This window comes from Microcaecilia unicolor, chromosome 2 (genome assembly GCF_901765095.1).
Source record: "Microcaecilia unicolor chromosome 2, aMicUni1.1, whole genome shotgun sequence".
Lineage (NCBI taxonomy): Eukaryota > Metazoa > Chordata > Amphibia > Gymnophiona > Siphonopidae > Microcaecilia > Microcaecilia unicolor.
Window position 1 is genome coordinate 482,568,263 of NC_044032.1, and position 27,516 is coordinate 482,595,778.

Here is a 27,516-nt window from a genome sequence, read left to right on the forward strand (position 1 = left end):
ATCCCTCCTCAGCTTCCGCCACTTCCTCTTGCAGTCCTCCACGTCTCTCCCAGCATGGAAGACAGCATTCAGGCTGTCCCGTACTGCCTCCCATTCGCGCTGCTTTACTGTTGCTGCCAGCCTCTGCCCTGTGGGAGCAAACAGACTCCGGTGGCGCTGTACAATTTCTTGGACCAGGAGCTCCACCTCTGCCTCGACAAAATTACCCTTCCGGGTCGGCGGCATGCGTGGTGGCATTGTACCAATGGGGTTTTCGAAAATACGGAGTGGGCGTTTATATAGGCGCCAAGAACGCCCATTGAGACGGGGGAATAGGCGTTTCTGATATGGGCGTTTCTTTTTCAATTATACACATAATTCCTAAGCGTGCCCAGCTCAGATAGCGATTAGGAACACATGGTTTCGATTATGAGTAGATAAGTATGGGCGTCTCCACCTGCCTTCCCTTTCTTCATTGCCATTTTACCTGCCATTTCCTGCACTTAGACCTTGCCCGTTGTTCGTAATAATCATTTACAGGGTTTTACCCTCACTTATATGAAGGTATGTGTTTAGCTAAGTATGCTTGGGTACACCTGTGTATTTAGGGGGGGAGGAATAATTGTTGGCCCTCAGCCACCACGCCTTCCGTTTCCTGTCTTCCACATCACCTGATGCTCCCTTCCTTTCTCCCATTCTCTCTGCCTGGTTGTAGCAGGCAGTGTGTGGGGGCCAAGAATTTAGTACAGTCGGACCACATCAAGCACCCCTCGGTAAGGGTCATTTCAATCAAGGAGATGTGCAGCTAATGTTCCAGAAGATAAAAGGCGCACTACACAGTCTTGAAACAGACGTTCATGGTAAGCTCTCATTTGTCTGCCACCTCTTCTCTTTGTGCTCATAGTCAAGGAGTGTGCATTCACTGTATGTATGTAGTCTGGAGTCAGATGTTAGGTAGCTCTCTTTTCACCAGGTTCCTGTGCACTGTACTGTGGGGTTGGCAGGTCCTCAGTGGTGTGGGCCAGCTGTTCGAGGTGCTGTATTGGTTCCCGGTAGCTTCCATCTTCCTTGTTTATGTGGTGTACCCCAGTCCCCATTTATGAAGTGGCCACCCATTCTCAAGGTCCATAGGCGGGGGAGGGGAGAATGATTAATGCAATGGATGTGTATAGCACATTATGGAACACCTTCCTAAATTGCTCCATAGGTAGTAGGGTAGGGAACATGCACATTACATTGTTTTTAATCGGTAGCCTGGACAAAATGATCGAGGTGGCTACAGGTAGTGCCACTGAGGCCTATGACGTGGTGGTGAGGGAGAGGGGTGTGTGTACAGGTACCAACCCAAAGTAACTGGTGGTGGCTAAAGCCTGGTGGCTGCTGTGGTCTAGTGGTTAGAGCACCAGCCTTATAATCATAAGGTTGCTGGTTCAAATCCCACCTAAGGCAAGTCACTTCAGGGACAAAGTTTGACACAAACCCAGAATACTTGAATGTAACACACCTTGAGCGACTACTGGAGAAAGTGTGATCACACCTGCAAATAATGAGCACCATTTTTATTTGTGCCCTTCCCTAACACAAGTATTACATTGCAACTGTGATGAAGTAACCATCCATCTATTGGGTTTCCCATTGTTTCCCTTTTGCTCCTCAGCATTATATACCATAGCTGATGTATTCAATGTGAAAATATGAGCCAGCTGTTTGTAGGTCCTTCTTGGGCCCCCCCCCCACCAATGTGGATTGTGGGTAAGGATATGTGTCCATCAGACAGCAAACACTGTGTATGTGGTACCTGGAGTTATGTGGAAGTGTGTACCTGGCAGATCACACGTGGTACACTATTAATCTCTTATTGATGGCACTCTGTATTGTGGGTCAGTATGGTGGAGGGGTGGGAGGGAGAGAGAGATGCTGGCTGGCCATTTTTATTAATGAACACAAATATCCATCCAGCCTCCCTGGCCCAACCCCCCTGCACATATGGGCATGCAGGTTGGAATGAACAGGTGGCGTTCTGTATGGCCAACATTCTCAGACATACATCACCTTCTCATTCACACAGCACATTTAATGCTATGCATATTGCTGCCTCCTTCCTCTCAACTCAACAGCACCATTTGGTGATATGTAATGCACAAGGGAGACAAACACACACACACACACTGATAGTTATATTGTAACAAAACATTTATTTCCCCCCACCCCCACCCCTACAAAATAAGCCCCAACAATGCCCTCCTCCCCCCCACAACTCCCCACACAACCCCAACATTTCCCTCCCACACACAACCCCAACAATTCCCTCCCCCACCCACTCCCCACACCCCCAACAGGCCCCCCCTATTTCAATTAAGGGCGGCCACGCCCTCTTAGCAAGGCCCTCTGTAGCAGGGCAATGAGCAGCCCCAGCAGTACCCTTAGTGGGCCCTGGAGCTGCTCATTGCCCTGCCGTAGGGGTCTCACCTCCTGCAGCAGCTGGTGCTGGCCAACTATAAGCTGCTGCTGGCCATCTACCAGCTGCTGCAGGAGGCGGACCACAGTAGCTGGCCCAAAGGCTGGAGGTGGGCCAGGGGACACGGAAGATGGCCCAGGGGACACGGAAGCTGGCCCAGGGGATGGAGGTGGGCCAGGGGACACGGACGCTGGCCCAGGGGATGGAGGTGGGCCAGGCGATGGCGATGGCGCTGCCTGAGGGGAGGGAGAGGCCTCACACGGAGCTGCAGGTGGGGACGGGTCCTCATGATTGTCCTCATCTATGATGAGGACTCCCTCCTCCGAGTCCTCCTCCTCCTCCTGGTGGGCCGCCTCCTGGCCTGGCTGCTGCTCCTCCTCCTCCTCCTCCTCATCCATGTGCTCCTGCTCCTCCTCCTCCTGGAGGTGGTGGCCCTCCTCATCCTGCCGCTCAGCTTCCTGCTGGTGGAGCCCTGTGTATGTAAAAAGGAGTGTGATTGAGATCAGTGCATACACCATGGCTTGCATAGTGCAGTAGCTGGGTGGCGTGAGGCAGGGGATGGGGCAGGGTGTGGTAAGGCGTAGCCTATGCCCATGGGGAATGAGCTGCATCAGATGACATGAAACAGAACCCTGGACCCTCCTCTGACACACACCACGCAGGACATGTTGCCATACCAAATTCATTGCTGACCAGCATGTTTGCATTGTGAGATGCAACGAGGGGTTGATGGGCAGTTGTTGTAGGAGTTATTGGTGGGGGGGGGGGGGGGCAGTGGGAAGGGTGTTGAGCACAATTCTTTTATGTGATTTAGGCCATAACATGCAGTACAAGTAGGGCCTCAGGCAGCTGTACCAGGACACAGTAATCAGCCATCACAATAAGGGGAATAGTAAAGTGTGGCATATCATCTCATTCATCTCGGGGGGCTGGTCGGACGTTGCAGGCACGCTCATGGGAGAACCCCTGCAACCTGCATCCTTGATCTGGGACAGATTGGTATTACTAGGTGGCTATTAGGCACATGGGAAGTGATATTGTACAACACATTTGCTTTATTCATGAAATGTATGTAGTAATCTGTACAGGTGTCCTGTTTTTGAATACTTACGGCGAGCCCTGAGGTGCCTTCGCACCGCCCGGATGAGGTCGGGCCTCTCCCGCCTCACCCGCCGGAACCGCCTCCGGAGGGACTCGAGGTCCCGGTGGACTCCAAAGCGTCTGTAAGATATAAGTTTGTAGAGCAGGGGTCAGGGGTGTTGGTCCTTTTTGTCCTCTGCACACATTCATTTGCTATTCACATACCAGAGAGAGAGGGTCTACAGTGTTGGGGGGGGGGGGCACCTCCATTGGTAGTGAATCATAGGAGCCACCTTTTTTCCATTTTGGGGGGTGGAACCCCCAGTGGAGATGACCCCTCCCTCCATACATATTTGATATTGGGGGTGGGGTGGTGAAGCACCCACAGCAGCCACCGAGTTGGTTCCTATGCAGATGATGCCAGAGAGGTGGCCATGAGGCCAGACAGTACCGTTTGTATACATTATAATGTATGCTTGTTAAACTACTTTATATGTGTTATCATGACCATGTTATAAAGTATGGTATAGGTTTCATTGGTCTCATGCTTCCACTATTCGGAGGCTCCAAAGAGGGGTTGGAAAATGTGGCCTTCACATAACTAACGAAATTGTCACATAACACTAATAGCAAATGTCACATACCTAACCTAACGAAATACATTCTTGTAGGGATGTGGGAATGGTGGTCGTTTCAATAACATACAAATTATTAGTGATTGTGCATGTTCCTATATTACTCATGATCCTTGCATGGACACTCCAGTTACTGCTGGTGACATTGATGACGGAGCTGTTATATGTGTAGGTACAGGAGGGGAGGGGGGTTGGGCCATAACTTTACCTTTCTAGCCTGTCCCGGATGCGGGACCAGGCTCGCATGGCCTGCAGCCTGGGGGGCAGGTGGTGGTGTTCAACAAACAGGCGATGCCGGTGCCTTAGGCAGAGGCGGACGAGCAGCAGGCTCTCCTCCTGTCCAAAATTTGGTTCTCTGCGTTGTGCCATTTTCCCACGTGTTGGAAAAGAAGTGCCTTATATAGACGACCTTGCGTGAGGGACGTCGTTTCACGCACAGCTCCATATATGGATGACCATTCCATATATGGCCCCTATCAGCACGTGGACGCCCTCGTAAGCATAGATGTCTTTGACGTGCACATGCCTGCAGGAGTGTGAAACGTGGCTTCTATAGATGAGTATGACGCACCCCACCCGACCCTTTTCACATATACACAATATGCATTTACTGCATGTTCAGTAGGTGTACAGTGCATGCAGATCCGCACATTCAGATGGGCACATATGATGAAAGTATGGGTGGAGCAGCATGATATGTCTGTAGTTGACACATATATGCGTTCCTCATATATTTCCGTACCTGGATGGCCTGAACAACATGTACTGTACTTGCGATACACCTATGTACATTATTTTACACACCACGTGATTTGGTCGTTTGCACCTGTAATAATCGACCGTGTTAGGGCGCCCAATTTAGTCACGCTTATGCGCTCGTCATTTGATTGTTTTCTTACAGGGATAATCGATTATCGAAAAACGCCCACACTATTTTTCCATTATACAGGTCTATTTTTGGACGTTTTCGTAAGAACGCCCTAATTCGTACTTGGACGATCTTTCCATTTTGCCCCTCCATGTACAGTGGTGGAAATAAGTATTTGATCCCTTGCTGATTTTGTAAGTTTGCCCACTGACAAAGACATGAGCAGCCCATAATTGAAGGGTAGGTTATTGGTAACAGTGAGAGATAGCACATCACAAATTAAATCCGGAAAATCACATTGTGGAAAGTATATGAATTTATTTGCATTCTGCAGAGGGAAATAAGTATTTGATCCCCCACCAACCAGTAAGAGATCTGGCCCCTACAGACCAGGTAGATGCTCCAAATCAACTCGTTACCTGCATGACAGACAGCTGTCGGCAATGGTCACCTGTATGAAAGACACCTGTCCACAGACTCAGTGAATCAGTCAGACTCTAACCTCTACAAAATGGCCAAGAGCAAGGAGCTGTCTAAGGATGTCAGGGACAAGATCATACACCTGCACAAGGCTGGAATGGGCTACAAAACCATCAGTAAGACGCTGGGCGAGAAGGAGACAACTGTTGGTGCCATAGTAAGAAAATGGAAGAAGTACAAAATGACTGTCAATCGACAAAGATCTGGGGCTCCACGCAAAATCTCACCTCGTGGGGTATCCTTGATCATGAGGAAGGTTAGAAATCAGCCTACAACTACAAGGGGGGAACTTGTCAATGATCTCAAGGCAGCTGGGACCACTGTCACCACGAAAACCATTGGTAACACATTACGACATAACGGATTGCAATCCTGCAGTGCCCGCAAGGTCCCCCTGCTCCGGAAGGCACATGTGCCGGCCCGTCTGAAGTTTGCCAGTGAACACCTGGATGATGCCGAGAGTGATTGGGAGAAGGTGCTGTGGTCAGATGAGACAAAAATTGAGCTCTTTGGCATGAACTCAACTCGCCGTGTTTGGAGGAAGAGAAATGCTGCCTATGACCCAAAGAACACCGTCCCCACTGTCAAGCATGGAGGTGGAAATGTTATGTTTTGGGGGTGTTTCTCTGCTAAGGGCACAGGACTACTTCACCGCATCAATGGGAGAATGGATGGGGCCATGTACCGTACAATTCTGAGTGACAACCTCCTTCCCTCCGCCAGGGCCTTAAAAATGGGTCGTGGCTGGGTCTTCCAGCACGACAATGACCCAAAACATACAGCCAAGGCAACAAAGGAGTGGCTCAGGAAGAAGCACATTAGGGTCATGGAGTGGCCTAGCCAGTCACCAGACCTTAATCCCATTGAAAACTTATGGAGGGAGCTGAAGCTGCGAGTTGCCAAGCGACAGCCCAGAACTCTTAATGATTTAGAGATGATCTGCAAAGAGGAGTGGACCAAAATTCCTCCTGACATGTGTGCAAACCTCATCATCAACTACAGAAGACGTCTGACCGCTGTGCTTGCCAACAAGGGTTTTGCCACCAAGTATTAGGTCTTGTTTGCCAGAGGGATTAAATACTTATTTCCCTCTGCAGAATGCAAATAAATTCATATACTTTCCACAATGTGATTTTCCGGATTTAATTTGTGATGTGCTATCTCTCACTGTTACCAATAACCTACCCTTCAATTATGGGCTGCTCATGTCTTTGTCAGTGGGCAAACTTACAAAATCAGCAAGGGATCAAATACTTATTTCCACCACTGTATGTCTGTTTATATGAAGTATGCTTCTTTCATTTAATTCTTTTAAAAGTATTGCTTATGTTTGAATTGTGATGTTTTTATATGTATATGTTTCTTACATCTAAAAGTATGAAAATTTTTGCAACATTTTATGTGCTTATTTATATAATGTTTTTTTAATGCTAGGACCCCTGATGCAGAGACTTTCTGAAAAACAACTGTGTCAGTTCAACAGTAAAATTAACAGAGTGTGGCTCCAGTGACGACATTATCCTCCTGGTGGTCTCTGTTTTTTGCTGTTTTAAAAACCTCTTTCCCCCCCATCTGCTGTGATTGTTGCACCCAAGGCATTTCCAGTAGAGAAAGACACAGGGATGGGTTGGGGATGGGGATGGGGACAGAGCCCACAAGGACAGGGACAAACTTTGTCCCCCATATCATTTTCTAGTTGGAAGGGTAGAAGGTGGTGGTGGGAAGGAGGGTTATTATAGCTGCTCGTTGTTGTTATTGTTTTCTATTTGTAATTTATGCACAGCATATTGTTTCTTTTTATACTTTAATAAAAAGATTTAAATATAAAATCATAAGTGTTCAAGGCTTCTGCAGATGAGGACAGAGCCCACGGGACGGGGAAAGAACCTGCGGGGGCGGGGATGGAGACAGGGCCTGCAGAGATGGGGTGGGGATGGAGACAGAACCCACGGGGATTGGGATAAAGTTTGTCCCCGTGCCATTTTTTAATTTCCAGCCCTGATAGACATGGAGAGCAGATGCTTGACCTGGGAATGTGCCACTGAGCTGCTGTATGTTTTTAAGTTTATGTAATTTGTATTTTGCTATTAGTGTGTTTGCAGAGCATCATATTTCCATCTCAGGCTGGGTAGTGATTTATTCATTTAGGGGAATAGTTCTATATGGTCTGTCGTTAGGAGGTGTTATTTTACCAGTAATTAGTGCTATTGTACCTCAAGCCCCATTTTATTGCAGTGAGACCTAGTTACTAGTAACTGGGGTTGACAGTAAAGTAACACATCTAACTGTAGCCTACATTGATTATACACTAAATTATTTTATCTGAATGGCACTGAATTGTTCCCCTAATAAGCGTTTTAGATATCAAGGCCATCTATTAATGAAAACCAGTGTCCAGATTAATAATTTTGGTTGCCTTTGGCTTTCTGCCATGGGAGTTTGCCTCTAGTAAATTCATGTTTAAGCATCATCACTATCTCAGGAAGCATGTTGCTGCTGCATTGATGGCATGTTGTATTGTTGTTAGGTTGCAACTACTATAGTGCTGATATTGACAATGGGAAATGTTTTCACAGTTTCATAGTGGTTAGAAAGTACAGAGAGTTTTATTTTTGCTAAAAGAGACTGTCAGAGCTTTGTTGTCCTAGACTTACCCCCTTGTTTACTGAGCTGCGTGGCAATGCCGACACAGCCCATTCGAAGTGAGTGGACTCTGTCAGCATTAGTGCACTGCAGCCGCTAGCATGGCTTAGTAAACGGGGGGGGGGGGGGGGGGGGGGGGGGGGGGGGGGGGGTTAGTTTGTGCAAGGTGTGCCAGGTAGTCCAAAAGCATGTGTTAATGTTAGTGATTCTCTGCCAGCCAACTGGGAAAATAGTCTGTAGGTTACTGACGTCAGACAGGGGCAGGCCCAGCAGGAGAAAGACGCGCCATCGAAGCTGGGCGAAGGCAGCCATCAGCTTTTTTCTTGCCCGTGCAGCACCTTCGGACAGAGGAGAGAGGCGCTGCACGGGCCCGGTAAGAGGGAGGGGGGCCCGATGGAAGAGGGGAATGGCGGCGACGACCCCAAAAGGGGGCGGGGCACAGGACGGAGGATGTCGGGAGGCGGAGCAGAGGTGAGAGAGTAGTGAGGAAGGGAGGGGGGCAGGGGCTGCTCGAATTTTGCTTTTTCGGGGTGGGGGGAGCGGCGGAAAGTGGCGAGCAGCGGGGGGGGGGGGGCAAGGCCGTCCGTACAGGACGCTCCTGATGAGCGCCCTTGCCCCCTCCCGATCCTTTTTTTATTTTTATTTATTTTTGTTTTTCTGACGTCCTTTGGACCAATCACAGCGCTTTTAGCTCTGCTAATGCGCTGGGATTGGCTCAAAGTTTGTTTATTTTTTCTCTTAATGATTTTTCCTGCCACAGAGCTGACCTAACGAGTGGTCCAGACCTCTCGTTAGTTTTCCTGCCTTTTTCCTGCGTAAAGGCAATCGGAAAAGGTTAGTGCATGTCGTTTCAATGGGGTTTTCACACTAATTGCTCATCTCCATTCCGTTTTCGTTAGCTGCTGGCTTCCTCGGTAAAAGCCCTTTGATGCATGCAACGGATCAAATTTTCCTCGTTGGAGAGTCATTAAAGGCTCATTTAGCTTTAGTGCATCTGCCTCTTAATATAGTGCAAAGAAAAGCTACGAGAATGGTATGGGATTTGCGTTACAAGACGTGTGAGGAGAGACTTGTTGACCTGAACATGTATACCCTGGAGGAAAGGAGAAACAGGGGTGATATGATAAAGACGTTCAAGTATTTGAAAGGTATTAATCCGCAAACGAACCTTTTTCGGAGAGGGGAAGGCAGTAGAACGAGAGGACATGAAATGAGATTGAAGGGGGGCAGACTCAAGAAAAATGTCAGGAAGTATTTCTTCACGGAGAGAGTGGTGGATGCTTGGAATGCTCTCCCGCAGGAGGTGGTGGAAATAAAAACGGTAATGGAATTCAAACATGCGTGGGATAAACATAAAGGAATCCTGTTCAGAAGGAATGGATCCTAAGGAACTTAGCCGAGATTGGGTGGCAGAGCCAGTGGTGAGAGGCGGGGCTGGTGGTTGGGAGGCGGGGATAGTGCTGGGCAGACTTGTACGGTTTGTGCCCTGAAGAGGACAGGTACAAATCGAGGTAGGGTATACACAAAAAGTAGCACATATGAGTTTCATATCTTGTTGGGCAGACTGGATGGACCGTGCAGGTCTTTTTCTGCCGTCATCTACTATGTTACTATGAGGCATATTTTCAAAGCACTTAGCCTTCCAAAGTTCCATAGAAACCTATTGAACTTTGGAAGGCTAAGTGCTTTGAAAATATGCCTCATATATGTATAGCATAGGAAGTGCAGCAGCCTGAGGATGATTTTTTTTTAAAATGTATATAAACCTGGCCAAAATATACCAACTTATTAGAAACTGATCTGTATATACATTCTGTTAAGTCCTTTTCTCACTTTCTGTTCAGGTGGACTTTCAAGATACGAGTGCCAGAACTTTGGCTGAAAGGAAAAGAGAAGAGGAAAAACAGAGACGTTTGGAGAATATTTATAAGGAAAAAGCAAAACAGGCTGCAGAAGAAATGCAAGGCAAGGATTAAATAAGGCAGATTTTTAAATAACATTCCAGTAGTTGTTTTGGTCCTGGATTCTTTGCAGATGTTGATGTTCTATTGGAACAGCTTAAGAATTATGCAAAGTTGTATGTGAGCTTTTGAGACCACATAGGTCCATCAGGCTGGCGTGAAGCAGGAACTTGTGTGGTCTCAGAAACTCGTGTGCATCCTTTAGGACAGGGGTGGTCAACCTGTGGCCTACCATTGAATTTTATGTGGCTCGCAAGAACATGGGACGCATACACAAAAAAATGTTATTAACCAGAGGTTTGGTGATTTTTAAATACTGTATTTAGCAAATATTTTCAGAATAGCCATTCTAGCATTTTATCATTTTTAATTAAATTTTACTTATTTGTCACAGAAGGTCGATGTAGCTTTGTGCGTTTCCGGTTCCAACTTTATATAGTGTGGCGACTTGTTAGTTATAGTACTGACATTCATGCTGCCCTATGTGTATAAAAGATTGCCCACCATTGCTTTAGGGTAATTCTTACATCGATCAATAGAGTATCAGCACCTGCAGAGAATCCAGATGTACATTTTCAGAATATGAATATGGCACATTTCTCTTGGAGGGGAGAGGGTTTGGTGATCATTCTAAGCAAGTCCATGAGCCTCTCATAACTTTTTTTTTTTTTTTAAATTAATTTAGTCTGTATTTAACTTGATACTAACTGTGCCAGTTGTGTTAATATGTGATATTAGTGACTAGGTCCCACTGCTTTTTCAAAATGCTTGCTGAGACTTCAAGCAGTAATCTCATGAGACTGCTGCTAGAAGTCTCGGCGTCTGTTTGTAAAAAGCTGTGGCACTGGCCCAGAGCAGCAGCAGTGGGCAGGAAAGAGTGGGGCTCTTTCCTGCCCCAAAGAGGTACTCCCGTTCAGCTGCTACTCCTCTTCCTGCCTTATAGGTGAGTGCAGGGGTGGCTGAAAAAATTTGTATGTGGGTGGGTGGAGAGAGAGAGAGTTGTTAAAAAAAAAAAAAAAAAGGATTCTGTGGAGGGAGGGCTGTAAAAGAAAAGGTGGATCCTTTTGTGTGTGGATGGAGGGAGGGAGGCTGTAAAAAAGGTGGGCTATGTGTAGGGGGAGGGAGGGAAAGGGGCTGTAAAGATGGATGCTATGTGTGGGTACAGGAAAGGGGGCTGGAAAAAAATATGGATGCTGGAAAAAATATGGATGGTATCTGTGTACAGGGAGAGGGCTGTAATGGTTAAATTATGACTAATAAACTTGCAGAATTTTCAAATTTTAATGAGTAGAATTTTGATTTTTTTTTTTGTGTGTGCAGAATTTCAGCAGGAGTAGGTAGCATGCATTTGTAACTATTGCTGATAATGTGTTGTGTCAAAATATAGGGCCCTGTTTACTAAGGTATGCTAGTGTTTTTTAGCACATGCTAAAAATCTGTACGTTGAGCATACTAAAAACGCTAGTGCGACTTAGTAAACAGGGCCCATAGTAAGAAGGCAAATTAATATTTCTGTTTACAAACTTTAAGTAAGGTCTCCATTCTTTCGTAAAATATATGCTGCCTTTGCAAAGTATGAACCCTGTTTACTAAACAGCGTTATAGGTGCGTTAACCATATACATACCTACAATATCCCTATAGGCGCCTACATGGTTAGGCATGCTAAAAACACTAACACACCTTAGTAAACGGGGCCCTGATTTTTAGTACTTTATCTAGATTGTAATCTCTTTGAGCAGGGACTGTCTTTTTGTATATGGTGTACAGCGCTGCATATGCCTTGTAGCGCTATAGAAATGATTAGTAGTAGTAGTATTTTATACATTTTTTTTCTTGGAAGAATAAACTAAGCCAATGGCCATCCTGACACTTATTTTATGGTGTCTTCCAATTTTTGTTTGACTACTGTCTTCTACCAAGTCCCAACAATGAAAGGAGAGATCCATAGAAAAATGGGAGTACATATATCAATTAACAAAGAAATAATCACATATAGGTGAAAGTGATCCTGGCAGAACTGCGTTCTAGCCCTTTACATGACAGAACCAGTCAGGTATTATCAGCTCTGATGACCTTCCTTTTACTCGCATCTTAAAAAAGGCAAATAGAATATTTTCTGTAGTGGAGGAATTGATTCTTCTAGGATTATTCCTTCAGAGCTGTAGAGGGCACGAGGAAAATTTAAAATCCTAAGTTTCATTACTGTCAAGCTGGCTACTTTTAAAGAGGCAGTCTGTGTTTCCAGTTTCTGGCACTTTCCTTGACATATGGCTTATCCTTTTTCTTGATGACCAGATAAAGTGAAATGTAAAGGTATCTTAGTAATCTGACAATGTAGCAGTCAGCAGAAGGGTTGTTCATCCTTCCAGTATCTTCATCTTTCTGACATTGGTCATTTGCTTCGATATCAACTTAGTGACATTTCAGGAGCACTGATGTCATTAAAAAAAAAATATTAGGAAAGGTTTCCTGCATTTTGGCTCCCGTTCAGAAATTGTAAATTTCAGTATGATTTCTAGATTAGTTTGTAGAGATGCTACTTGCTAGATCGCATTAAACAAAACAATTCTATATGTGTTGGAATTAGTAAGTTTAGAGCTTGTGTATCTAGTTGTAGTAGTAGTTGTATAAAGTCTTGTAGGTCACAGCTGTGCCACTGCAGGCCTGAACAAGTGTCAGTGTATGGTCTAGATCGAACTCGAACAGTGGAATACAACAGGATGGTGTTCAAGATAAAAAGTCTCTGTATTCCATAAAAGTGTCTCAGTACAGTTTTCATATGCAGAAACAAGGATGAACTTAACGCAGTCATAAGAACATAAGAATACCCATTGTGGGTCAGACCAGTGGTTCCTGTAGCCCAGTAGCCCTCTTTCAACAGTGGCCAATCCAAGTTACAAGTACCTGACAGAAACCCAATTAGTAGCAACATTCCATTCTACCAATCCTGGGGCAAGCAGCAGCTTCCTCCATATTCATATCAATAACAGACTATGGAGTTTTCCTCCAGGAACTTGTCCAAACCTTTTTTATATCCAGATAGGTAACTGCAGTTACCACATTCTCTGGTAGTGTGTTCCAGACCTTAACTAGTATTTGAGTGAAAAAATATTTCCTCCTATTTGTTGTAAAAGCATTTCCATGTAATTTCATCATATGTCCACTGATCTCTGTACTTCTTGAAAGAGTGAAAAATCGATTCACTTCTACCCGTTCTACACCACTCAGGGTTTCATAGACCTCAGTCATATCCACCCCTCAGTTGTATCTTTTCCAAGCTGAAGAGCCTTAACCTCTTTAGCCTTTTCTTATATGGGAGGAGTTCCATCCCCTTTATCATTATGATTGCACTTCTTTGAACCTTTTCTATTTCTGCTATATCTTTTTTTGAGATACAACGACCAGAATTGAATTCAGTACTCAAGGTGAGGTCGCACCGTGGAATGATCCTGAGGCATTATAATAGTCTTATTTTTGCATCCCTTTCCTAATGATTCCTAGCATCCTGTTTGCTTTTTTGTCTGCCACTGCACACGGGGCAGATTTCAGTGTATTGACTACCATGACACCTAGATCTTTTTCTTGAGTGCTGACTCCTAAGATGGACCCTTCCTCAGGGGATCTGTGAACTGCACACGACTAGTGAAATCTTAAGCCAAAATGATGGTCTGAATATCTTGAGAAAATCACTAGCAGCCAAATTGGGATATTTTGAAAACTCCGACTGGCTGGGTGTGCCCTGAGGATTGGGTTGAAAACCTCTGGTCTAGTGATAGGGGAGTTAGTCATGTTTGAGACATCATGACTTAGTTGGGATTCTATATCCTCAAACTTATGACTGTTAAGGATTCAGATTCCTCATAAACACTTGGTTGTGAGGAAAAGTATTTTTACAACTGCTTACTTGCAGACTATGATGTTATTTCCCTGGCTAGATCATCTAAGAATGGTGGCAGTCTAGCTTTCTTCTTCCACACAGATTTTTGAACTTTCTCCCCCATTTCTCTATCCTGAGGTCCTTGCAGTTTGAATTTGTACTCCAACCCCCCCCCCCCCCTTGTGCTACTTCTTCTTTTTTACTGCCCCCCTTCTCTATCCCATGCTCAGTGGGATACTTGTTTCCAAGCATTTACAGACGCCTCCATTCGTTACCTTCATATCTTAATTCTGGGTGAATTTAATATCCATATGGACAGTCCATCTCACCCTCGTTCAAGGTCCTTTCTGTCAATTCTGTCTGATCTGGATCTTCATCAATGGGTGACTGTTCCTACTATAGTGATGGTCACACTCTAGATTTAGTTATATCAAGATGCGGTTCCTCTTTCTCTCCCTCTAGCCTTGTCTCAAACTTAAGCTGTTGGTCCAACCATGCCATAACTTACTTTACCGTGCCACTTTATGTTGCACATTGTCCTTTTGAATCTCCCCCCAATCTTTCCAGACACCTAGCTAAAGTTGACCCCCCCCCCCTACTATTAATCCGTACCATTTTTCCTTCTTACTCATCTTTGACTCCTTGGAGTTGGAAGATCAGATTAGCTGTCCTTACTCTGTATTATCTTTATTCATGGATCAAATCGCTCCTTTGAAACCTCTTAAATCTCTTTTTTTCCCTCTAGCAAAAACCTTGGTTCCATAGCGATCTCCGCCTCCTTAAAACAGCATCTCTGTCGGGCTGAGTGGAAGTGGCTAGAAACTACTGATCTTCTAAATTTTAGGTCTAGACTCAAGGACTACAGTTTTCACCTGAGGAAATCTAAGTCAGTCTACTTTAAAAATCATTTCAAAAAGTCTCCCAGTTTATCAAAAGAGCTTTTCTCAATTTTTCGTAATTTGACTTCTTCCCCTAATTCCACTAGCGGGCAACCAGCCTCGTCCTTGTGCCCTTCTGCTTCAGCTCTTTCCCAGTATTTCTTTACCAGCGTTCAAGACCTTATAGATAACTGTGCCCTCCCCTGGGGACCCAGCATCCCCATCTCCCTCCCTCTTAGGCCTACTAGCAGCTCCTGCAAATCCGGTAGCCTTTTCCCCTATTCACTTGGTTCAGACTACTCTATCCCCTGTTCCTACCTCTTTTGTAGGATCCTTGTCTTGGACATCTTTCCAACCTCAAACCCTTGTATCTTTGAGTAAAGTACTGTCAAGGATGAGTTCTGTGCACTCGACTCGATTCCACCCTTTTGGTTACAGATCTCAGAGCTCCAATTATCTAAATTACTTCTAGTAATAACTTTGAGTCTTCTCTCTGGTCAAGTCCCTCACCTGATGGAAATCTGCATTAGTGCACCTCTTTTTCAAGAAGCCCTCTTCAGATCTGCAGTCTTCTGCCCATTATTGTCCGGTCTCCAACCTCTGTTTCCTCTCTAAAATATTAGAGAAAATAGTCTTTACTCAGTCATCTTTCATTGAGAAATCCCTCGTCCTCCACCCTCATCAACCTGGTTTTAGGGCCCACTTTAGTATAGAGTCTATATTGACTACATTAACAGTCCATCCAGTCTGCCCAATAAGAAACTCATTTCATATGATATGAAGTGATACATTGTATATACCTGATCTTGATTTATCTTTGCCCTTTATAGGCCACAGACTGTAGAAGTCTGCCTGGCACTGGCCCCATTCCAAAATTTCTGAAGTTGTTGTCAAAGCCCCTGAATATCTCCATTCCAGCCCATCCAAATCTATTCAGCCTTGATCAGGGCACAGACCATAGAAGTCTGCCCAGCACCAGCTTTCCTATCAGTGTTAAATGAAATTTATTTCCACCTGGACAAACACAGTGCCGTGCTTACTGTTAAACTAGATCTATCTGCAGCCTTCAACTTGATAAATTATCACCATTTGCTGTCCCATCTCAGGACTTTAGGCATCTCTGGCTCAGTCCTGGTTCACCTCTTTTCTTTCCAACCACTCCTATCAAGACAGCACTACAGCGTCCTCTGCTCCCTCACGTCCATTGACCTGTGGAGTCCCTCAAGGCTGAGTTTTTTCTGCTCTTTAATATTTTCCTAAGTCCACTCACCACACTCACTCAATCCATAGGTGTTTCGTTTCATTTCTATTCTCATGACATTCTGTTACTTTTCCCTACTAGCCCTTTCAACTTTGATATCAGCACACTTCAACGTTGTCGTGATATTATTTCTTCGTGGCTCTCTACACTCCAGCTTGTACTTAACACTGTTGCATGTTGGTTCATTGGGGGAGGGGGTGGGGGTGGTATCTATTCTCTCCATTCCTCTAACTCTCTGCGGCACCTCTGTTCAGCCAGTTAATTCTTTTTGGTATCTGGGAGTCATACTTGACTCTCATCTCACTTTCACTCAGCAAACTTCCAACTTAGCCAAAACCAGTTTTCTGGTAATTACGGTCAGTCTGGCGGCCTTTTGATCAAGAGAATTTTCACTCCCTTGTCCTTCCACTATTGGTAACAAGACTTGACTATTGCAACATAATCTGTCTTGTCTGCTCGCACACTAATCTAAAAAGACTTAAATCTATACAAAACTGCTGTAAGATTGATAACTCGTGCTTGTAAGTTTGACCATGTGTCCCCCTTTATTTCAGAAATTTCATTGACTCTCTATTGAAAAACGTATGTTAGCATTCAGTGTCCATAGATTGGGTCTTCCAGCCTACCTAACATCACTGACCATTCCATATTCCCCTACTCATCCTCTGTGGTTGATTTAATGATCATCGCCTTGTTTTCCCAAGCCCAAAAGCTGCCCAGCTAGAATTTACTAGACATCATGCCTTTTTCTTCACTGGTCCTTTTCATTGGAATTCTCTTCCTCTAACCATTCGTGACAAATTGTCCTTTACAAATTTCAAGACTGCTATAAAAACCTGGCTTTTAAATCAAGCCTTTAATGCTCCCTGATGCGCTATAGAGGGAGTCAAAATTCAGACTCCAGGCCGTTCTTCCTCTCCCCTCCTGTCTCGTTCCCCCTCCTCTTCTTTTGCCTTCTATGACCCATCCTACTTGCTGCTCTTTAGTGTGTACATTCTTCTTACATGTGAATGATCTATTCCTTTTCTGTCTCATATTGTAGTTCCCTTCTGTCTATTTATATACCCTTGGTTTTGTAAATCGCTCAAGTCTGCAAGTTAGATTGAGCGGTATAGTAAATTTTAATAAACTATAAACTTATCCTTCAAACTTCAGTGGCAAACAGTAGCATCCCTAGAGATTGTGTTTGAAGTGTCCTTCTTGAATGTGTAGTTGCTAAAGATATGGCTTTTGCAGTTATTTTATGCTGTACCTAGAAAATTGTTTGATTTACCATTTCATGGTATATTTGTATGTTAAGCAAATGTGTAATAAATCTGCAGCCTCTGCATGCCGAAACAATTATAATAGTGGCCACCATACCTCTTGTGTATACAAATTATGCATCAGCAAGACTAGGTTTGGAGATGAATAAGAAGGTAACATAATAATGGCCAGCTATGTTTTGTAGTTTTAAGGGAAAGAGAAACATTTAGGAGCTCATTTTTAAAACAAAAAAAAGTCATAAGGTGGCAGAGGGATGTTTTTCTCACAAAAATGTCCAAGTTGTGATTTTCAGCACACTGATTTTAGACATTTTGCACCACAGTTCATCCAAATTTCAAGGGGGCGTGTTGGAGGGCATGTTTTAGGCAGGACATGGGCAGCACCAAAAGATAGACATTTTCTACAATAATGGAACAAAATTAAAACATCTAGGGCCAAAATCAAGACCTTTTTTGGCTAGACCCATTTCAATCATGACTACGTGACCATAAGGTTCCCTAAATGACCAAATAACCACTAACCCCCTCCCTACCCCCTAACATGTGACAGTACATACCAGACTCTGACAGCTTCAGATATGATGTCTATTCCTTTTAGAGCAGCAAGCAGGTCCCAGGAATAGTCTTGTGGACTGTAAAGAAGGGGACCCAGGCCCATATCCTACTCAGAACTGTTGTACTTGTGGTGGAACATGTGAGCCCTCCTAAAAACACTAAATACCTACTGTACCCACATATAGTTGAACATTTGCAGGCATAAGGGCTATTGTAGTGGTGTACAGTTGGGTACAGTAGGTTTTTGGTGGGTTTTGGAGGACTCGCCGTACAATATAAGGGGGTAACTGTGAGATGTATATCTGGAACCTTTTAGGTGAAGTCTACTGCAGTACATCCTGCTCGGATGTTTGTGTGTGGCCAGTCGACTAAGAATGCTGAGACCTTATACATCCAATGGCTAGTTTTTGTGCATTTTTCCCTTGGACTTTTTTTTTCAAAAATGGTCCTAAAAGATGGATTCACGGAGTACAAAAACATCTAGCAAATGGCCATTCTCAAAACAAAAAGTTGGATCTTTTTCTGGTTTGAAAATGACCATGTTTTGCTGGATTTTTTTTTTTTTTACATTTTTCACAAAATGTCCAAAATTGGATTTGGATGTCATACTGAAAGTCCCCCTCCACATGTTTTGTTACAGTAGTCCTCAATTTGACTTCCATAAAGATAATGGAAGTCTCTAGAAATGTGTGAAAATGACTTTCACCCAGTACATATGATATTCTGAATGTTCTTCTTTCATCTTAAGTACAGATAAAGGGGTGAAATTTAATTTTGTTTTACTGTTTAATGTATGAGTATCTGTCAGGTTTCAACACATAAAATAAAGCCATATGTTTGGATTTTTTTTTTTTTTTTTGAGACAGAAATGTCGGAAGAAATTCAAGCAAATCTGATCGAGATGGAAAATTGTTTCAAGCTTTTAATGCCGGACCCTTTTGATTTTTCTGTGAATGGTGTTGAATCTGAATTGGGGAGGACTGAAGATAAGGCCAAAGCTGGTTCCTTCCAAGTTGAAAAAGAAATGGGGCTCGAAGCACCCATGCCTGGTACCTTGGATGATGAACAGCCTTGTTGTAGCAAGGACCTGCCTCCTGTAACATTAAACCAAAAAACTGGTGAAAGTGGGATATCGGGCAGTTCGGAGTATCAGGAAGAAGATGGCAAGGGACTTTCAGAAAGAGAGTGTGAAGCAGATGATATGAATGAAGATGATTCCTTTATTAGGAAGCATGGGCTTGGTTCTCATACATATAATCTTAACCTTGAAATCTCCACAGGTAAGTTGCACTGTACCCTTCAAATTAGAATTCTGTACATTGTGTAACCACCTTTTTCAACAGGACCCTGTTAGCACTCGACTTCAGTCTACTGGAATAGAGGAAACCTCCTTTTTGCTGCCTGTAGTTTCCCTTATGAACTAGAAGAAAGGTGAACGTGATGTATTTGTGTGTATATGTTATTTTCCATCTATGGGCTATGACATTCTGTTTTTGTGTAAGACATGCAGATAAGGTTTGGAAGGGCACAATATGAACTTTTTTTTTCCCTCCAAACAAGATTAAATGCAGCCAAGCAGAAGCTGTTCAGTCATAGATATATTCCTGTGCATTTCTGACTGTGCAAACAAACTGAAAGACTGCTCTCACTACTCTTTTCATCTGGTGTTCCCATCAGTCCATGATTGAGGCGCAGTCAAGCCTTCATCTGCACCCCCCCCCCCCCCCAACAATGAGGAATGCTTTAAAAGTAGTGCCTCTTGTTCCGCTGAATAACTAAATTAATTGGTATTGCTCTGAGCCATGTTTATATGACCAGTACTCGATAAATCTCCTTAATTGTTCTGAAAGATCAGCAAAGGTATCTCTGTTTGTAAAAAATCATCCACCCAGCTGTTAGTCACTTCAATTAGGTTGTAACATCACTTAACTCCAACTTCTTTTGTATTCCAGCCATCTTGAAACTTTATTCTTAGAAAATATTTTTCACCATATTCATACTCTTTTGTAGCATATCTTTAAAATGCTTCATCTTAAATCCATTGCATATTCTCCATACAAAGTTACATAAAGTGCAGTGCACGGACGCCTCCACCTATATGCGGCATGTTTCACAAATTGCTGCCTTAGGGTGTGGTCCGGTCAACTAAAAAATGGAACATTCAGTCAGAATACTTTAAACATATTTGTTGGTGCAAACCGTATCATAAAATATCACATAGCTGAAGTACAAAAAGGTTTCTCCACATTGCATCGGTGCCTGCCATCTCTGTGCTTATTCCACCTATGTGCAGTTCTCTGCTTAAATAACAGTTAAGGCTCAGAGCGCCAGTGAATCATAACCACGCCCCCTGATATAATTAAATCCAATTACATTGAATTACAAATTGAAAGAATCATTCTCACCACATATAAATAGGTTCCCCTTCCTTATCTTGTATGTTAAAATAAACCAGGTAACTGAGGGTATTAGTAGCTGCCATGATCTTTTAAAAGCATACAGATGAGACTAATTCAGACTCTGTTATACCCTTTCAGCATAATGAAAACTGCATTAGGAGCCAAATAGATTTGAGTTTGACACGTTACTTTAAAGCCATATGCTGATGGTTTTTTTTTTTTTTTTAATTATGCAGTTGAACAGATCATTCTTTGGCCTTCTAATATTTTTTACACACTGTTCCTGCTTTTCTTTTCTTTCTAGAAGCTGGCCTCCAAGGTTCTTACTTTGTAAGAACTATTAAGTTTATGAACTGTTGGCCTTGTGGGCTGGTCAAAAACTTCTCTATAAACCTTCTTACATTTTGATTACAACCAATTTTTCAGAATGATGATTTCAAAAACCTTTTGAGTAGGGAGCTCTTCATTTCTGGACATGTAGCAAGGTGTGCTGTTTTAAAAGGAAACCAGCTGTCTAAGAATTTCAGATTCTGCCTACAACAAACTGTGTTCAGTAGTTGAAATAGTGGTTAAATTCTAATGTAAGCCATTCTTTTTATATAAAACTGTTCTATAAAGTCATTTGTTTATAAATATAGAGTACCATTAAGAAAAAAGGTTATGAATTCAATCAAAGCAGAAATGTGCAAAATGAAGTTCTACTTTGTTGACAAGGGATGTAATTATCAATTCAGGCTACTGTTAAAACAAGTTATTTTACCACTTATTCATGCTAGTTAGCAGTAAAGTAACACATCTTAATGGTAGTAGGCCTTTCTAATACCTAGTAGATGCAAGGAGCAGTTGGTTGCTGAATGGATGTTTGTTTGGTTTGTGTGTTTAATCCATGGCAAATTCCAAGTTCAGGCCTTACCCACCTGATGTATAAAAGCCACGTTTTGTGTAAGGTGATCTTTGGAAGAGTTGGGCTACTTCAGGAATGTAGGTGGGACAGCTTCTCTCCAATTCCTTTTCAAATGGTCAATTTTTCTGAAACTGCACAGGTTTATTTACTTCCTTATGTACTGCCCGCAAGCCCAAAAGCTAATGAAGTGGTGTCCATTCAGATATAGTAGGTATTTTTCTGTCTCTGGAGGGCTCACAATCTGAGTTTGAACCTTGGACAATGAAGGTTAAGTGACTTTTCTAAAATAACAAGCAGCTAGAGTGAGATTTGAACCAGGCTCCCCTGGTTCTCGGCATACTGCTTTATCCATTATGCTACTCATCCACTCCACTTGATTTGTTTAATAAATTTCTGAACCACCTTCAAAGATGATTCAAGACAGTGCAGAAAATAATAATTCCACTTAGGTTAAGTGCCTCTCTTTGCCATCAGTAGAGTTATCTGCAGGGCCGGTCTTAGCAATTGTGGGTCCCACCTAGCCCCCCCCCCCCCTTGTAGACAAGATGTGTTTTAATTTTTTTTTTTTTTTTTCAATTAAAGACAAATCAAGCAAAACTTGTACAGGAAAACTAATTCAAATATGCACAATGTTATCATAGGAGACCTTTGGGTTTAAAAAGCAAAACCATGTGCATGTAAGGACTAGATAAATGAATTAAAACAAATACCCTTAATATGTAATACTTGGTATCAATAATGAAACAGTGATTAAATATTCACATAGCAAGCAGCCTGATCCAACAGATTTATTTTCCACCTAACATAATTAACTTTGTATGAACTTGGCTGCTAATAGTGTGCTGAACTGGACAATGTTTCACAAAACCAATTGGCTTCCGCTTCCAAAAAGTATCAAACTTGAACACAATAGATCAAAAGCAGTTATATGTACCACTCCAGACTGCTCATGTTTAATGTGGGATATAAATTTAATAAATAAGTAAATAAATACATGGAAACTCTGAATGTTGAGCACCTGATTCTCATAACATGATGTCTGTTTTAGTGGCCCATTACCAGGAGAAAAAAAAATCTCTGTACAAATATAAAAGTGTCCCTTTAACCAGCTGCTCCAAATGATACACTGATTACAATTTATAAACAAATTACTACTCTACCTATGAAAAGTTATTCCGTTATACTTCCTCTGTGTACATCTGCATGTTGCACAAGTCGGTATGTTTGAAAATATAAGTAAGATTAAATAAAAATGCTACCAACAATAAATAACAATGTGGAATCAGCAGCTATAGGTTTGTTTGCTTTGTTTTGAGTGTATTGCGATGACGGCTGTGTGAGAAAGGGGAAACAGACTACCCCATCTGGCTTCTACTCCCTCCCTCCCACCCATCCACACACAACTCCAGCTCTGGATGTCCTCCTTACACATACCTCAGATTACCTTGGTGGTCTAGTGGCTTGCTTTGGAGCAGGAAAGGTCCCTATGCTTTCCTGCCCGCTGCCACTGATCCTCTCACTGCCGCTGCAAGTGGTATATGCGGGGAGGGAAAGCAAAGCTTCGTTAGTTTTACGGTTCTGCGGGAATCCCGCAGGACCCGGGTCCATCCCTACGGGATCCCCATGGACCTTGGTCCATCCCCACAGGATATCTGTGGGATTCCCACTATCTCCGTTCCCGTGCAGCTCTCTAGTCACAACCCATTTGTCTGGACTGATCCTTTGGAACTAAAGGAAAGAAAGCTTTATAATATAGGTACAAAGCTTGTTACTAGTAGAATATAACTCGTATTGCAGCAGCTGATTGAACATATAATATGATGTACAGGGTATTGTCTTCATTAGGAAGTTCTGGAATATGAATTAAAATGGAAGGTAACATGGGTAATCCTGGTTTGCCATTTATTCTTGGTGTTTAATTTGCAGACAGTAAGTGGAAACTGTGAAGCAGGGTGGGGATGAAGTCTGAAGGGGAGGGCCAAGAATATATAAACTGACACTTTCCACCACCCTTCCCTCCCTTGTTTTCCAACACGTATGCAAACACTCTTCACATTCCTTATCCTTCTCCAACATTCTTGAAAAAAATCTTGCCACACAGGTGAGTAAAGGATGGCTAAGAATGGAGGATCACTAGGGATATCTTTTTTTCTTCCCCACCCTCACTCTTCTTTCTTTTCCTCTGATTTCTTCACTCGTTTTCCCCTACCCTTATTCTGGAAGTCAGGTATAAATTTGCTTGGGTTTGAGAAACCAGCACAAGAAGCAGCAGCAAGGATACAAAGCAGACACAATATGTAGCAGAAGCAGGACCAGATTTAAGATACTGCTGTCCATAGGTAGGACCAGAAAGCAGTGGAGAGAAGTTTCTGCATTAGAACAACCAGAATTGGGCTGCTGTTTAGCCAAGTTACTTTTCAAACCATGGTGCTTCAGGCAGTTGCTATCCTTAAATTGGGGCCTGAGAAGAAGCAGCAGTGGAATTGAGAGGCATTTACTTCTTGTCTTTTCAACTTTATTCTTCTCTTATGGTCTCCTCAGTTATAGGGGCATTATGTAAAAATCAAGGCCATGTGGCTGTTCCTATCTTGCGATAAGCAGCTCCAACACTTTAGGTTCTCCTCTTCTTCAACTGGGAACTAAGGGGGCCAGAAATTAACCGTGCCTACTGATGGCCCTGCTGCATTTTCATGAGGTAGCTGCAGCTGATTTGTGCCACTGGTTTTGCTCTGTTTCCATGGGGGAGCCAGATCAGATTTATACTGCTAGCACCATTCTGCTTCCTCTGGGCCCAGAAAAAGGTGGTGAAAATGTTGTTCAGGGTTCTACCAGAAATTAAACCCTGGTTAAAATGTACAATAAAAGGGATTGAATTGACACAAGATTGAAATTTGTGAGCAGAAATACTAATCAAAGCCAGAGATTAAGCTTTGAATATTGGCACTTCTGCTCCTAACTTCCAAATTTGTGATAATTCATCCCTTTTTCATAGTTAAACTTTACTGTGCAGTATCTCTTTCAAGCTCATCTTCTTTATGGTGGTGTGGGCAGAAAAGAAGGCGAGGAGAGAACAGCAGGAAAACAGGAGCTGGATTAGGGAACAGAGTGCCTGTTCTCTGTTTTCACTGCTCAAAGTTCACCTTCCCATCCTTCCCTACAGTCTGCCTGGAAAAAAGCAGAAGACACCTCGAATTATAGACCGATAGCATCCATACCCCTAACAACGAAATTGACAGAAGCCATAGTCGCCAAACAACTAACGGAACACCTTACTGATTTCAACATACTGCACGAATCTCAATCTGGGTTCAGACCTCAGCACAGTATAGAAACTATACTAACCACACTCCTGACCCGATTCAAGCAGGAAATTTCAAGGGGTAAAAACATCCTCCTACTCCAATTTGACCTATCAAACGCATTTGATATGGTCGACCACCACATACTACTGAGAATCCTCGACAAGATAGGAATTACAGGAAAAGTACTCTCCTGCATCAAGGGATTTCTGACATCCGGAACATACCAAGTCAAATCAAACTCAGATATATCTCCACCTTGGAAAGTGGAATGTGGGGTACCACAAGGATCACCGCTCTCACCTATATTATTCAACCTAATGATGACACCACTGGCTAAATCTCTATCCAAACAAGGCCTCAATCCATTTCTCTACACAGATGACATCACCATCTATATTCCTTTCAAACAGAACCCCACAGAAATCACCAAGGAAATAATAAACAGCATGACCATCATGGAATCCTGGGCATCGGCATTCAAGTTACTCAATAGAGATAAAACCCAATGTCTCATTTTCTCGTCCCATTACAATAATGTTCCCCCCTCGGCAATTAACGCACAGGGTTCATTCCTCCCAATCTCAGACCACTTGAAAATCTTAGGCATAACAATTGACTGCAGCCTAACGCTAGAAAGCCAAGCTAAGAACACGACCAAGAAAATGTTCCACACTATGTGGAAGCTCAAACATATAAAACCTTACTTTCCCAAGGATTCATTCCGCAACATGATCCAAACCATGGTGCTAACCCATGTAGACTTCTGCAATAGTATTTACGTAGGTTGCAAAGATCAAATCATAAGAAAACTACAGACAGCACAAAACACGGCTGCCAGACTCATCTTCGGAAAAACACGCTTCGAAAAAGCGCGAAACCCCTCCTAAGAAGCTTACATTGGCTTCCTATTAACGCTCGCATAGCATTCAAAATATGCATAATAGTCTACAGAATCATCTACGGACTCGCACTAGATTACATGACGGAATTTATCGATCTACCAATAAGAAACGTGACGAGAACAGCAAGAACCTACCTAACCCTTCACTACCCCAATTGCAAAGGTATAAAATACAAATCTTCACATACCACCAGCCTCTCCTTTATAGGCATACAACTTTGGAACTCACTACCCAAAGACCTGAAACTCACAGAAAACTACCTACAATTCAGAAAAAAACTGAAAACACATCTTTTCAAGAAGTCTTTCGCCCCTGGATCTGTCTAATCCCACACCAACATACATCACGAAAAGTTCAGAAATGGAAAACAATAATATTAACCTCTCTCACAATATGCTAATATATCAACCTAAGCGTTTATTGCACTTCTGTATTATGTACTAGACTTCTACAAATCTAAATTTTGTAACCGCCTTTTTAGCAATATGTAAGCCACATTGAACCTGCAATACGGTGGGAAACTGTGGGATACAAATACAATAAATAAATTTGATACTGTGGAAAAAGCACAGGAAATATTGAATGGTCTCAATGTGACACTTAGGGAGGACCTGCATCCTGCATGATCTGGGGTTTGAGTGGTCTCTTTTGACACAAAATAACAGTTTGTAGTTTACAGTTTGGCTGTCATATTCATACTACTGTGTTGTGCTGTTTACAGTCGTTTTATGTAGTGTATTATGTGCTAACTCATACTTCACTTGCTCACACACACAGAAGATTATATTACTTGGGAGAGAGCCCCAATGGGGGAGCGGAGGCCCTCACTGCATGAATCTGGGCTTCTGTACGCAGACTCGCACTGGTGGTGCGGAATCTACTTTGAGTTGGGGAATGATGGGGATTTTGGGTGTTGGTGTATGTGTGTGTGGGTGTTTCTCCACATGCTTTGTGGGTGATTTCCTGTTTCCTCTTTCATTGCATTGTAGGCTTAAGCACTCTGTAGATTTCAGGGCTGGGATGCCCTAGCCCTTTGGTTGAAATGCCACCTTGTGCAGTTGTGGAATCTCCATACTTTTTGCGCTGTGTGCTCCTTATGGCCTTGCAGCTACATGGAATGTGGGAGGCATTACCTCCTCGGTGAAGCGTATAAAGATTTTAACACTGTGACGACAGGGTAGACATAGCTTGTTTACAGGAAACTCAGTTGACCGATCAAGAACAAAAGTTGGGTTGGGGAGGTCCATTTTGCCGCATCAGGAGGCAGGAGGGGAGAGGTAGCAGTATTAATTTAAAAAGCTGTAGCGTGCACGTCAGAGGTGCTGGTGAAAGATACACATGGTAGATACTTGCTGTTAAAGCTTTGGGTACAGGGGAAGGAGTTCTACCTTCTAGTGGTGTATGGTCCAACCCCCTATAATAAAACCTTTTACCCCTCTCTTGAGAAGTGCATGTTTCCCTATTTGGGGAAAAGCCCTTCTTGTCATAGGAGATATGAACTTGTTGATAGACCCTACCTTAGATTGCACTGCAGATCCCAGACAGAGTGTCTTTACCAGACCTGAGTGGAATGTGCTTCAGTCATTTTGTACATTCCTTGGGCATGGAGAGTTTTCCTTGGGACTTAAGATAGCTCCTTAGTGCCAATATTGAAAACATTTTCATTAGATCCACCAGATTATGGGAACTGTATGCCAGTAGTAGTTCACCTGCCCCTTCTATCTAAGATAATCATTTCCTATAGTCAAATAATTTTGCTAGATATTGACACAATCAACATAAGAACGTAAGTGTTGCCATACTGGGACAGACCGAAAGTCCATCAAACCCAGCATCCTGTTTCCAAAAGTGGCCAATCCAGTATCTGGCAAGATCCCAGAACAGTACAGTACATTTTATGCTGCTTATCTTAGAAATAAGCAGTAGATTTTCCCCAAGTTCATCTTAATAATGGCTTATGGACTTCTTTTTTAAGAAGCTATCCAAACCTTTCTTAAACCCCTCTAAACTAACTGCTTTTACCACATTCTCTGGCAACAAATTCCAGGGTTTAATTACACGTTGAGT

The 27,516-nt window shown here is 43.1% G+C and overlaps 1 protein-coding gene across 1 annotated transcript in view; it reads left to right on the forward strand.

Annotated features, from left to right (window-relative positions):
* Positions 1-27,516, forward strand: part of UVSSA (UV stimulated scaffold protein A) — a 261,433-nt gene that overhangs the window by 30,439 nt on the left and 203,478 nt on the right. The window contains 2 exon segments of the mRNA XM_030191086.1: positions 9,988-10,108; positions 18,809-19,222. Coding sequence (XP_030046946.1) covers positions 9,988-10,108; positions 18,809-19,222 — 535 coding nt within the window.